The sequence below is a fragment of the Bos grunniens genome, chromosome 24, assembly GCF_055505025.1.
Source record: "Bos grunniens cultivar Pamir isolate PY7600 chromosome 24, Bosgru_T2T1.0, whole genome shotgun sequence".
Taxonomy (NCBI): domain Eukaryota; kingdom Metazoa; phylum Chordata; class Mammalia; order Artiodactyla; family Bovidae; genus Bos; species Bos grunniens.
The window spans coordinates 27,272,918-27,287,511 of record NC_141188.1 but is presented as its reverse complement, the minus strand read 5'-3'; the positions used below and the strand labels follow the sequence as shown (position 1 = coordinate 27,287,511).

Sequence of the window (14,594 nt, the reverse complement as noted above, 5' to 3'; positions counted from 1 at the left end):
GAGACCTGGGTTCAATTTCTGGGTTGGGAAGATCCCCTGGAAAAGGGAAAGGCTACCCACTTCAGTATTTCGGCCTAGAGAATTTCATGGACTATATAGATGTTCAAGCTGGTTTTAAAAAAGGCAGAGGAACCAGAGATCAAATTGCCAACATCCGCTGGATCATGGAAAAAGCAAGAGAGTTCCAGAAAAACATCTATTTCTGCTTTATTGACTATGCCAAAGCCTTTGACTGTGTGGATCACAATCAACTGTGGAAAATTCTTCAAGAGATGGGAATACCAGACCACCTGATCTGCCTCTTGAGAAATTTGTATGCAGATCAGGAAGCAACAGTTAGAACTGGACATGGAACAACAGACTGGTTCCAAATAGGAAAAGGAGTACGTCAAGGCTATATATTGTCACCCTGTTTATTTAACTTCTATGCAGAGTACATCATGAGAAATGCTGGACTGGAAGAAACACAAGCTGGAATCAAGATTGCCGGGGGAAATATCAATCACCTCAGATATGCAGATGACACCACCCTTATGGCAGGAAGTGAAGAGGAACTCAAAAGCCTCTTGATGAAGGTGAAAGTGGAGAGTGAAAAAGTTGGCTTAAAGCTCAACATTCAGAAAACGAAGATCATGGCATCCGGTCCCATCATTTCATGGGAAATAGATGGGGAAACAGTGGAAACGGTGTCAGACTTTATTTTTCTGGGCTCCAAAATCACTGCAGATGGTGACTGCAGCCATGAAATTAAAAGACGCTTAGTCCTTGGAAGGAAAGTTATGACCAACCTAGACAGCATATTCAAAAGCAGAGACATTACTTTGCCAACAAAGGTCCGTCTAGTCAAGGCTATGGTTTTTCCTGTGGTCATATATGGATTGGACTGTGAAGAAGGCTGAGCACTGAAGAATTGATGCTTTTGAACTGTGGTGTTGGAGAAGACTCTTGAGAGTCCCTGGGACTGCAAGGAGATCCAACCAGTCCATTCTGAAGGAGATCAGCCCTGGGATTTCTTTGGAAGGAATGATGCTAAAGCTGAAACTCCAATACTTTGGCCACCTCATGCGAAGAGTTGACTCATTGGAAAAGACTCTGATGCTGGGAGGGATTAGGGGCAGGAGGAGAAGGGGACGACAGAGGATGAGATGGCTGGATGGCATCACTGACTCGATGGACATGAGTCTGAGTGAACTCTGGGAGTTGGTGATGGACACGGAGGCCTGGCATGCTGTGATTCATGGGGTCGCAAAGAGTCGGACATGACTGAGCGACCGATCTGATCTGATAGTCCACGGGGTCACAGAGTCGGACATGACTGAGTGACTTTCACTCACTCAACCACAAGAACCAAAGAAAAGCTTTTTCTAAAGAAACACACTGTTGAAGTGAACATGAGGTTCATTTGGAAAATTCATCCCTTCTCACTCTTTATTACCTAACAAAAATATTTCCACAAATAAGCAATTGCCTAATCAGACTAAACAAAGCCAAAAGAAGTGGACCCTGGTCCACAACACAAGTGAAAATTTTTAAATGCACGTTCACCTGTATTTACCCTTCTGAAGTTTGGGTTTGAATCAGTATATGATAAAAATTATACAAATCTTTTGAAAGAAAGAATTCCAGGAATCACAGAACCATGGTGACCATGTTGCATACCATCTAATAGAAAATTAGATCAAAGCTCTATTTTCACTGATGTTTACAGTTGTAGGCTGTTCTCTCCAAATGCACAATTATGATGTTCTTTGACATTTCTGGATGTCTTCAAGTGATGATCTTAATGGAAGTGCATGATTCCCATTATCTTGAATAACAAAAAGTGATGGATCACTACAGTGACAGGCCATTTGGGGATGTGCGTAACATTTTGCTAATGCATAATTTGTGGAACCCATATTTTAATTCATGAATTGGTGGACATTCAAGAACCATTAAATATCAAAAAGTAGTGATGTCTGACATGTAAGATACATGATATACATTTCCAGTCAAAACAAGCAAAAACCAGTGAAGGCTTGCCAGTGAAGGCAGTCTTATTAAGATTCTCTACTTGAATAACAGAACTCCTGTAGGAAATTAGGAACATTGGGGACATCATGGGAACCTCTGAAGCCACTGCCACTTAAATAAACACTCATTGCTTCATTTCTTATTTCATCTGTTCAGCTTTCAGCAGATTGAAGGACAGTGTCTTCTTTAACCTATGATGTATCGTATCTATTGTGCCATTCTTATATTTTTAATACGATGCATGAAATGAAGCACAGTATACACATACTTTCCAATGATTATGATTATTATCATTAGGATCCTCATTTTCATTTCAGCTTCTTCAGTAAAAGCTAGCTTCCAGTTGGGGCTTATGTTTCCAAAGCCATTATCTTTGGAAACATAAAGTTTCCAAAATAATATGTTATTACTCTCCATTATCTTTGGAGAGTAATAACATAATCTCTCAACAGAAACCACTGGAAAATCCTCCCTTCTTTCCTTTTCACAAACAAAAACAAACAAATTAGCAAGTGAAAACACGCTGAGCCCAGAAAGGAAAGACACCACCCATCAGGGGTAACCTCAGTCTACCTTCCTCTCGCCTGGTAAACGTGGCCCCAATACAAGGATGTTTTATTACCTTACTGAGCTCACCAATCCTGCAAAGAAAAAGAAGTGCTAGCTTGAAGTATTGTCTAGAGCACCTAGATTAGGGGAGTCCTGTCTGCCTACCAGTGGACAATGGGATATGTCCTTCCTTTCTACAACCCTCCTTAACTTAGCCTGCATCAGGCTACGGATGGTATATAACTCTCCTACAAGGGTGCCCATACTCTATTTCACCACCCAACCAAGAATTTACTTACTGGCATTTCAAAATACAAAAATGAAGTACCAGTTAAATCCTTAACCTGTGTTTAGGTCAGGAAAAAGCAAAGTGATAATTAATATTTTTAAGCCTAATTAATAAAAATTGTCAAAGAACTAGAATTTTAGGAAAGGCAAATCAGGAGGAAAAAAAAATGAGCCATATCTAGAATTTAGTCCACAATGCAATTTATGGGTATTCCTAGGAATATCATAATTCACTGCTATCATTTTTAAAATCTCTTTTGTCTTTAGCACAATAATTGTTCTCTAAGTAATGTCTGACTCTGCAACCCCATGAACTGTAGTATAACAGGCTCCTTCATCCTCCACTAACTCTGCTTTGAAGAAACTGCAAGATATTATAGAAAAGGAAGCAACTGAAGTTCATTTCTTCTCTTTTTCCCTGCCCCAAAGTTTAGAATGTTATACATAAAGACTTTCTGTACTCATATTATTTTTAAAGAACTTTCTTTTCTAATTGTAAAGCTAATACGCTCTTTTTAAAAAAATTTTTTTTAATGTATACAATCATAATGAAAAAAGTTAAATACATTCATAATCACTTTATTCAAAAATAAGTTCTAGTATATTATGGTAATCCATTCTAGTTTCTAGTTTATATGTATTTCTTTTCATTATTTTATAATAAAATGGCCCCAGTACACAAACATCTAAACCCAAAACTCTCACCAATGTTAAACAAATTCAGATGCTAAATTCACAAGTAACCAACATTTCAATTGCTGAATTATGCATTACACAAATCAGTAATAAGTTCAATAAAGCTCATCTCAGCTTCTATGCTCCTAAATTTGTTAGCTAGTCCTGTCATGGAGAAACCACTTCCTAATTCAAGAAAGACTTGGCCGTGTGCTTCAGTCTTTCCATGTTAAAGAGGATTCAGTATTTGTTCACTTTATGATTCTAATCAAAAAGTGAATAAAATACACATTATGAAACTTAGAAGGAATTCTACAAAGGATATTAAACCTGAGCTTTGGAAAATTTCCAAGTTTTTAACAATTCACTAATTATTCCTCCATTAGCATCAATACCCAACAGATTTGCCACAAATGCTATTTAAGGTATACAATGTTAGTCATCAGTCATAAAGTGTTTTCTGAAAGTAAATAAATAAAGCCAACATTTCTTATAAATTGGTGGTGGTGGTAGAACTTCAATCACTAAGTTGTGTCCGACTCTTTGTGACCCCATGACCATAGCCCACTAGGATTCTCTGTCCATGGGATTTTCCAGGCAAGAATACTGGAGTGGATTGCCATTATTTTCTCCAGGGGATCTTCCCAACCCAGGATCAAACCTGAGTTTCCTGCTTTGTAGGCAGATTCTTTACTATCTGAGCCACCAGAGAAGCCCATTTCCTATAAGTTAGTATTGAATAGTTTTGGCTTTGCAGCCATACAGTCTCTGTCCATTCTCAACTCCCCTCAACTTGGCCCTTTCACCACAAAGTCAGCCATTTACACCACATAAACAAATGGGAGTGGCTGTGTTCCAATAAAACTTTATTTACAAAAACTTTATCACAAAATCAAGATTTTTTTCTGGAAATGGGCGGTAGTGATGGCTGTACAACAATGTGAATACATTTAATGTCACTCAGCTGTAACTTGAAAATAGTTAAAATAGTAAATTTTATTATGTATACTTTACCAAAATGTTTTAAAATACACACACAAAACCCCCAAATGCACAACATTTTGCCTATAAGGTGTTTTTTCCCAACTCCTTGACTATGAAATCCTTTCTGTCTGAAATACTCTCATTAAATGGTTTTTCTGAAACTAAAAAGCTTCCAAAACCTGATGCACAAATACTTATAAAGATAATATTGTTCCTCTACCAAACCTTTAAAAAAAACCTGGAATGCTGAAAGCACAAAGGCTTCAGTAGTTGTGGCACACAGGCTTAGTTGCACCACAGCATGTGGGATCTTAGTTCTCCAACCTAGGATCAAACCCACGTCCCCTGCACTGGGAGGTGGATTCCTAACCACCGAGCCACCAGGGAAGTCCCTGCAAACTACTTTTTTTTTAATTTATAAATGAAAAGAAATACAACAGAAAGATGTCAACTGAGTATTATCAGATACCTGATTTTGCAACACATGGTTTATAGATTTCAAATATCCAAGGCACCATTTGTATTTAGTCTAATTTTATTTCTAATTGTTTTCACTCAAATCCCATTATTAGCAACTGCTTGATGTGATGATTTTCTTCTTCAGATCTGCAGTTTCTTTCAAAAAATATATGTATTGCTTAAAACCTAAAATTTTGCGTGTGTGTGCTCAATCGCCCAGTCATGTCTAACACTTTGAGATCCTCATGGACTGTAGCCCACCAAGCTCCTTTGTTCATGGGATTTTTCAGGCAAGAATACTGGAGTGGGTTGCCATTTCCTTCTCCCGGGGATCTTCCCAACTCAGGGATCGAACCAATGTCTCCCGCACTGGCAGACAGATTCTTTACCACTGTGCCACCTGGGAAGCCCCGAAAATATATTTTGCTCAACTTTAAATCTACTCACACACACTCAAGCTAAAAATAAGTGCTCTTCCACAAGTTAGATTTGGGGGAATTTTGGATGTTTTGTTTTACTTTTCAGTTTTAATTGGCACCATGAGAACCAGCCAACTAGATCCTTTTACAGTGTAGTCAAGGCTAGATTTTGCCCTTCGACACTGTGATTAGTTTATTATTCATCTGGTACCTTCCTATTAGAACTGGTTTTTAGCCTGTGAACTTCTCTTTCAGCTTCCAACAAAGGATTTCATTGCTTCAGGAATTGAGGTGTGTCTAAGTTTTTACCTGGGAGCAAAAGTGATGCAAGCGTTTCTGGTGAGACCAATCCTTGGTTTAGGGTGGGGAGGATCTGCATAACAGGCCATCTGCAGACTCCTGAAGACCGGAGAGACGCTGAGAAAGGGCTTTCTTGAGACGTCGTATGCCGACGGCTGGAAGGACCAAAGCGGCAGCTCCCTTCGTTCACCAGGGAAATCAGAAACCATGGCTTGGCTCCCTTTCAGAACCACAGGGGCTCTGGCCATTTTAATGGTAAGTCCTTTTTTTCCGCCCCCCGCCCCCCTAATAATTGCAAACTTTCCTGTTTCCCTCCTTGTTAGAGAATGTTAATTTGATTGCTGAATCCCTATTATAAATTCTAAAAAGAGTTCAGTGGAAACAAACATTTTAAAATGAAACTGCAAAGATTACCAATTTCCCCCTTTTGTTGCTGTTGTTTTTTTCAGTGCTGTATTTTCACATGGAAAACCAAGCCAGATAGAAACGAATTTGAAAGTTGCCATTTAGCATATTTAGTTGGAGAACTAATTAATCCTGATTGCAGGTCTATTTTCCAAAGTATCTTCACTTTCTTTAAAGTCATGCTTTTATTCATCTTTTTGTTCAGGCTTTTATTTTCTATTACACAAAGCAAAACACATAAAAGAGAATGAGGTCTATTTCCCAAGGTTATATATACCTCTTAAGCACATGGCTAAGAATTGTACATGCCTGGTCTTGATACCTGACATGTTTTTAAGTAGTCTAAGACCATTGAATTAAAATCAAAGCAATGTTTGATTCTGGAGAAGTTGGGAGGGTTATTAAGAAAAGAATGTTTATGTTTAGCCATTATGTGCAAAAGATATCTAATCTTTAGGGAGAAAAAAATATTTTATAAGCCAGTTTTCCAGAAAAGTAAAACTTTTGCTGACTGGGAAAGTTTTATATAGTATTAGATAAAAGAGTAGTGGAATCTGGAGAGCAAAGAACTAGACTAGATGTTACAGACTAGTGTGCTCCTTAACTGTGTTGTTTTAGTGAAGGAAAAAATTGGTCACAATATTATCAGTTCCACATAGATATCAAAATAGTGAAATACACCATAATGAATATTTTTTAAATCCCTAATACTAATTCCTCACTTTATCAACAATAAGTTGGGTTTGCCTAAGCATCAGTTTCCCTCATGTCCTCATCTAAAAAATTGAGATAATTGGACTTCAAGAAGTTACAGGGAGATAGATCTCAAGAAAGAACTTTCTAAAAATTAAATATGCTTAAAATTAGAATAGACTGCCTGTTAGCCAGCATTTCTTAGCCTTCTCTGTCATGGCAATGGTCAAGCAGAAAATTGGTATCACACCCTTCTGTTCGAGTCTATTTCTATTATGACAGTGTAACTAACTGTTTTGGCAATCTAATGAATCTAATTGACCCAAGAATGTTGTAAAGAGAAATCTGGCAGTTGTATGACTTCCCCGCCTTTCCAGATGGTCATTTCTGAACTAAATGAACTGCAGGTAGCCTGATCAGCCATCTGTCCCGATCAATGACCAGCCTGGGAAGTTAGGGGATATGCGGCAGGGTGTGCTGGAAGTGTTGTTGCAGAATTGGACTGCCACATGCTTAGGGGAGTTTCTTTCCCTTCTCTGATGTGTACCCCTCTCAGTTACCCTTCTGGTTCTGGAGTGGCTGTAAGATCCTTACACAGAGGGCTGTTTTATTCCTCTTTGCATCCCCAATGCCTACCATAAAATCTACCTTACAGTGGACACACAATTGTTCAAAGAATGGGTAAATGAATGATTGAATGAGGCCTCTCTAAACTATAACCCTTACCACAGTGCCTCTATAATCCTAGTCATGGGGGACGCTCCCTCAGGAAAATTTTGCAGGCTCACATACGAAAACAGACAAGTTATTTACACAATATAATGTCATATATAATTATTTAAGTGGTCTAGAACTGCTCTGTCCAATACAGTAGCCACTAGCCACATGTGGCTATTAACCACATGAAACGTGGTTGATCTGTATTGAGATGTGCTGTTAAGCATAAAGTATACATTATATTTTGAAGACTCTGTATGAAAAAAAAAAGAGAACATGCATGCATATGTGCTCAGTTGCATCCAATTCTTTGCAACCCTATGGACTGCAGCCTGCCAGGCTCCTCAGTTCATGGGATTCTCCAGGCAAGAATACTGGAGTGGGTTGCCATGCCTTCCTCCAGGGGATCTTCTCGACCCAGGGATTGAACCTGTGTCTCCTGAACTGCAGGCAGATTCTTTACCACTGAGCCACAGGGGAAGCCCAGAAAAGAACATAAAATATGTCATCAATAATTTTTATGTCGACAAAAATTGAAATGACAGTATTTTGGGTACATTTGTTAAAAATATGTTGAAAAAATTAATTTCACCTTTTTAACCTTTTTTAATATGAATGTTAAAAAATTTAAAATTCGATAAGTGATTCACATTCGTTACTTTATTTCAACTGGACAGTGCTGGTCTACTCTTAATCCCATTAGTGGAAGGCAGTGTCAGTCAGAAGTGAGGCAGGCAGGGACTTCCCTGGTGGTCCAGTGGTTAAGACTTTGCCTTCCAAAGGGTGTGGGTTCAATCCCTAGTTGGGAAGCTAAGATCCTGCATGCCTTGGGGCCAAAAAACCAAAACATAAAAAGTACAGAAACAGTATTGTAACAAATTCAATAAAGACTTAGAAAACAGTACACATCAAAAAAAATTCTTTTTAAAGTAGGCAAACCAGGTTTCATGGACCAGAAGAGATTCGGGCTGCTCTCTGATAAATATAGATGGGCCACAGGGACATATATTTTGTCGTCAGCCCAGCATGAGCAAAGGCAGGTGCAACTGCAGCGCTTGCCTAGGGGCAAGGGCTAGTTTGGCTGCATTGGAGAATCCGGATGTGAGTTAGAATAGCAGATGAAGGTCAGACAGAAAAGTGCATTCTGTGAAGGGTAGTGAAATCCTTTTAGAAGTGGGGAGCCACCCAGAGTTTCGAAATGGTGTGGTGATGGGAAAAGAACAATGTCCTTAAAAGCATTGTGGAGTGGGAATGTACATCTTTTGTTATTGAAGGGTGGGGTGTGAAAGTTGGAAGACCTGTTCGGAGGTTTTGAGTTAATTCCACCAACCTATGACCATACAAAGGTTGCCTAGAGAGGTGATACATAAAAACTAAATCACAGACTTCAGCCTATGCCTGTACCACTGACTCACTCCAGCTTTTGCTTCCTCAGCTGTCAAATAAGAATAATCATATCCCCCTGACTAATGAGAATGACCATAGTAAAAATGAAACAGCAATGAATGCAAAAAAGTGTTCCGGAAAATATAAAGTGCTTTGTAGGACTCTACTTCCTATTATTTGTAATATTTTAGTAATGAAGATGAAACTTGATAACGCCTTAATAGTCTGCCTTCCTATTTTAAACAACTACTGACATTAGTTTTAATGTCCAGAACCTAAATTTTTCTTGAGTGAAAGGGCATATCAAAAACAGTTATGAGATTAATTTTTTGAAAATTGGCAGAAAAAAATTAAACCTGAATTTTAAATGATAGTGGGTATAGGGAAATAACACAATTTTAAACTTGGAGCATTACCCCAAATTGTAACTGCTTTAGTCCTCTAGATTCATTGAGAGGGGACTGTGTGAGGAACACTAACATGTTGTAAAATGTAACACTTCTCTGTCTCCCATGTTTGCTTGATCCGTTTTGCACAATACCAAGTAAACATTTTGGGGAAAGGTTTTGTGATTGAAAAATACTTGTCTTCAAAGATTTAAACTTTTCAAAACAATGTTTTCTTCAAAGGAGACTACTGGTCAGTATTACAGAAGTCCATTAAATCTGAAACACGGTCTGTCGAATAACACTCCTATAGCATCTGAACAATAAGCCATTTAATTTCATGTTACAATATTATTATGTAAAGATTTACTCATTACAAAACTCATACAAGCGTTTGAAATCCAAAGATGTTTAAAGCACAATGTTTTAAACAAGTTAATAGTGTTCATGCTGAGAAAAAAATATAGTAGTTTAAATACCAAGCTCTGAGTTAGAATGTGTTCTAAATATAGCAGTGGTGGTGATTTAGTCACTAAGTCATGTCCAACTATTAGGATCCCATGGACTATACCCTGCCAGGCTCCTCTGTACATGGAATTCTCCAGGCGAGAAGACTGGAGTGGGTTGCCATTTCTTTCTCCAGAGGATCTTCCCGACCCAGGGATCGAACCAGGGTTTCCGATATTGCAGGCAGATTCTTTACTGACTGAGCTATGAGGGAAGCCCCAAATACAGCAGAACACCCTTCAACCACTTTCTCTAGAGAACATCCAGAAAGCAAATTGTTAGGAAAAGAATTGTATGCTAAGTGGCCCAGATTTTTAACAGAAGGAAACTCTTCGACATATCCTTCCTTCTCTTCATTGATGAAGCAATCCAATTTCCAATGCTGGTGAATATATGAAAATTAATTTCCTCCTGAACCTCTCCAACAGTTAAAATTCTAAAATCAGAATAACCTTGCCAAGCGATTCACGCCAGCCCTGACTGACGTGCAAACCTTGGGAAAGATGAGATTATTTACTTCCATCAATTACCATTCCCAGTTGCTTAATACTCAAAACCGGTTTTCATTTAGAACTAGAAGACTTGGTGTCCGTGATGCTTCTCATAAACCTCTTAGCCTTTGGCTCTTCCTTTCCAGTTAAGAGTCAATCTGATAGCCTAAGGAGAGGGTTTGCTTTGTGAAGTTCATTACAAGAATTACACAGGCTACTGGTTACTATCCATAATTATACTCTGAATAATTGAATCCGTGTAATGTGCACATGTTCCTTGTATGACCGCTGCACAGTTGACTAGGCTGTACACTGCACAATGCCAGGAGGTATGTTCACATACACTACAATGTGAACAATGTCCCCTGGAGTTGCACAGGCGGCAAATCATACCATTGGACAGTGGAACACTGGTTCTTATCTCTTTCTGAGGCTCAAGAAAGAGTTCTATGTGCCTTGACATGAGTAATAATAATAAAAGATCATATCACAGTGGCTCTTTACATCTTTTTTACGTCCAGAGGTAATTAACACTTATTAAGCAGTTACTGTAGGCTAGGGTTCATCTATGTGTTTCAGACCTGTTAATTCATTTAATCCTCACAACAAACCTATAAAGTTAGTAGAATTATTATACCTATTTTATAGATGAAAAATTAAATAATGTTCCCAAGTTTTTCAGCTAGTACATGATGAGACTAGGATTTTAATTGAGGGATTCAGGATCCAATGTCCAGTTTTGTATTTCTACACTTAACTGCATCTTTGTTCTTGTTGTCTAATGACTAAGTTGTGTCTGACTCTTTGTGACCCCATGGACTATGGCCCGCAAGGCTCCTCTGTCCATGGGATTTCTCAGGCAAGAATATTGCAGTGGGTTGACATTTCCTTCTCCAGAGGATCTTCCCACCCCAGGGATCAAACCCGCATCTCTTACGTCTCCTGCATTGGCTGGTGGATTCTTTAGCACTGAGCCACCTGGGAAGAAACTGTGTCTTACAGAGTACTTAAAATGAGCTCCTGAAAAAGGGCTTAATTTTCTAAATTGAATTTACTCTAAACATCAGTTATTAAAGTATTGAACTCTCCTAAATTAAATACTTCTTAAGTAATTAAACATAAATATTTTCATTCAATTAAGGAATTTTCCTTGATAAACATGAAGCTTATTAAAATACTTCTGGATTTTTTTAAATTTTAATTTCAAAAATTTGATACATATCTATTGACCTCTCTAATCTGACACATAATCTTGCATCTAACCAATTATAAAAATAGTATCACCAACATATATACATACATATATTTCATGAATTTTTCAAAAATAATTATTAATTTTAAAAATCAAGTTTAAAATTTGTAATGATTCCTTTCAATTACCCAGCTCATTTTGCAAATTTCCCAGAGAGGAGTGGGTGTGATCTTATTGCATGCAGAGAAAAATGGCCATGCCTTATGCTGGCTAGGACTGGCTTCCTGAATCCAATGCATACTCAAACAGTCTGACCTTCCTTCCCCACTCTGAAGTTTCAGAGTACTCTAAACAAAACCTTAGCCAAACCAGTAAAAAGCAACTGTTATTATATAAGATTTTTAAAAATCCAGTCACCCATATCCTCAAAATAAATTTATTACAAACCTACCATACTCAATAGGAATCTTAATGATATAACTACATACATTTTAGTTAGCAAATAGGACACATGAATATCAAACCACTTTATGTCGCATGCTTTTTATTAACTTAAAAATCTTATTTGCTTTTAATAAAACATTTCTAATTCTTATGTATACCAAGGCATTTAGACCATATCACTGCTTTATAAATCATACAGTCAAAATTATAAAACCATAACCAGAGAACACAGGGAAGAAAGAAAAATAAATTCACAAGATACAGAGTGTTTTCTCCACGCTGCTATCTTCTAGACTCTAGGCTACAAAAAAGACAACTTAATTGATTTACATTATCAAGAAGCTATTGAAATATTTAGTAGATATTCAAAATAATTATATGAACAATGTAACTAAAACAACTAAGTAGCTACATGTAAGTACTAATTAACTCAAATAGTAAAGTTTTTTTTTTTTAATACTTGGGAATAATGTAAAGCTATGACTAAATGTCTAAATACATATTTAAAAAGCACTGCATTATTCAAAAGTGTTCTTAGTAACTGTCCCCATATTCCTAAAAACACAACAAAGATTATATTTTCACAATATTCCCAAAAATTGGAAAACATTCCTGGTGAGCTGACTTTGAAAGAGAGGATGGGAAAGAGTAAAGGTTTGGCTGAGTAGCTTCTTTAAGGGCTCGGAGTCAAAGAAATGACTTAACAAGTAAGAAACACCTGTCCACAATGCTCGATTTCCACAGTTTAGGGTTTGTCCTTCCTTCACTTCCCAGAAAAACAGAAATCTTGTCTTAATGTCTATTAGAAGAATCATTCTCCACAGGGCTAGTACAAACATGATTCATATTTTCAGGATGACTCCAGTTTTCCTGTAAAAGGGATCATGCCTGGTCCCTCCCTCCCCTCACGTGGGGCTGAGTTGTTCTTGGGAACTGAGAAAGGTGTGCAGTGACTTCACTGCCCTGATCTTTTCTCCCACATAATGCACGTGTGCATATGTACTCAGTCGTGTCTGACTCTCTGCGACTCCATGGACTGCAGCCCACTGGGCTCCTCTCTGTCCAGGGAACTTTCCAGGCAAGGATACTGAAGTGGGTTGCCATTTCCTTCTTCAGAGGATCTTCCCAACCCAGGGTTCGAACCTGCATCTCTTATGTCTGCTGCATTGGCAGGCGGATTCTTTTTCACTAGTGTGACCTGGGAAGCCCCCAAGTAACTCATGGTACTGTTTAAAAAAGAACAGCAATGCTGTAAAATAATTTTGAGATCTGTTATAACCACAAGTCATGGTCTTTTTCCATGACAGTTTTAACAAACATCCTTTGAAATAAAGATTTTACTGAAATTTTTAGAATGGAAGCGTCCTCACATCCTACGTCTGATATCATTTTTCCTTTGGTTCAGACTGGGACTTGCCTCTTTATTATAGCCTTCCAAAATAAGCGACGTAATAAATCTACATTGTTTCAGGATTAACTGCAGCCTTTGCCAGGAAGAAATCTAAATTGACTATCACATAACTTTTTTTCTATGATTCATTTTTATTTTCTATTTATCTACACTGACTTAAGAATCTAGTGTAGTGGTGATGTGCACACTTTAGAGTCAGGCTGCAGAGATTCAAATCTGAGGGCTGTTAGTTGGGGCAAAGTACTCATTTTTTCATGAGTATTCTCTTTTTCTTCATCCCTGAAAGACGGATTACAGTATCCTTCAGATGGCTGCTGTGTTAAATGAGATAGTAAACATAAAGCTCTATGAATAGCATCTGACACATAAAACATAATTCTTTTGTTCTGATTTATTTTTCATAATCTTTTTCCTTCCAGATTGTCTTCAAATTAGTTAATCAGTGAGTCAGAAAACAGTTTTTAAACATCTGCTAAGGGATCAGTAAGGGATAGCAAAAAACAATAATAATAGTATAGAAGCACCGATTTGGAAAGTTTGCAATTCTCTTGGCTCGACACCATATAATGCACATAAAACCATAAGAAATAATAAATCATGGTAAACCATTATGGGCTAAATTGCACAGAATATATGTTGTGCAAACTTAGAAAAGGAGACATCAGTAAGGACAGTTTCATGGAGACTGTTGGAACTTAAAATGATCTTCAAGGATGAGTAATACAGTATTCAAGTGTGTGAAGATAAGAAGAATGCATTCCAGGTAGAAAACAACACTGAAAATGACACAGATGAAGGTCCTGTATACTCCTGAGAAGGTGAAGACCTAGCCTGGCCTGGCTTCATCTTATCTTTATTTCTTTTAGATCAGTAGGAAAATTAAGCTCAAATTTAAATTGAACTAGTAGAGCAAAGATGCACAAATCCCCATTCCATAGCAAACAGTACTTGTGATTGGAATAGCACATCCCCATCTTTTACATTTCATTCTCTAAATTAGACTGCTGCTGCTGCTGCTAAGTCACTTCAGTCGTGTCCAACTCTGCGCGACCCCATAGGCGGCAGCCCGCCAGGCTCCCCCATCCCTGGGATTCTCCAGGCAAGAACACTGGAGTGGGCTGCTATTTCCTTCTCCAATGCATGAAAGTGGAAAGTGAAAGTGAAGTCGCTCAGTCATGTCTGACTCTTAGCGATCCCATGGACTGCAGCCTACCAGGCTCCTCCATCCATGGGATTTTCCAGGCAACAGTACTGGAGTGGGTTGCCATTGCCTTC

At 38.0% G+C, this 14,594-nt stretch overlaps 2 protein-coding genes across 6 annotated transcripts in view; one reads left to right on the top strand and one right to left on the bottom strand.

Annotated features, from left to right (window-relative positions):
* LOC147345978 (uncharacterized) overlaps window positions 1–14,594 on the bottom strand; it is a 302,780-nt gene that overhangs the window by 251,158 nt on the left and 37,028 nt on the right. The window lies entirely within an intron of this gene.
* Window positions 5,796–14,594, top strand: part of DSG3 (desmoglein 3) — a 32,526-nt gene continuing 23,727 nt past the window's right edge. For both annotated transcript variants that reach the window (XM_086372886.1, XM_086372885.1), the window contains exon 1: window positions 5,796–5,942. In XM_086372886.1, the coding sequence (XP_086229012.1) occupies window positions 5,895–5,942 (48 nt within the window). In that variant the 5' untranslated portion in view covers window positions 5,796–5,894. The remainder of the gene's footprint in view (window positions 5,943–14,594) is intronic.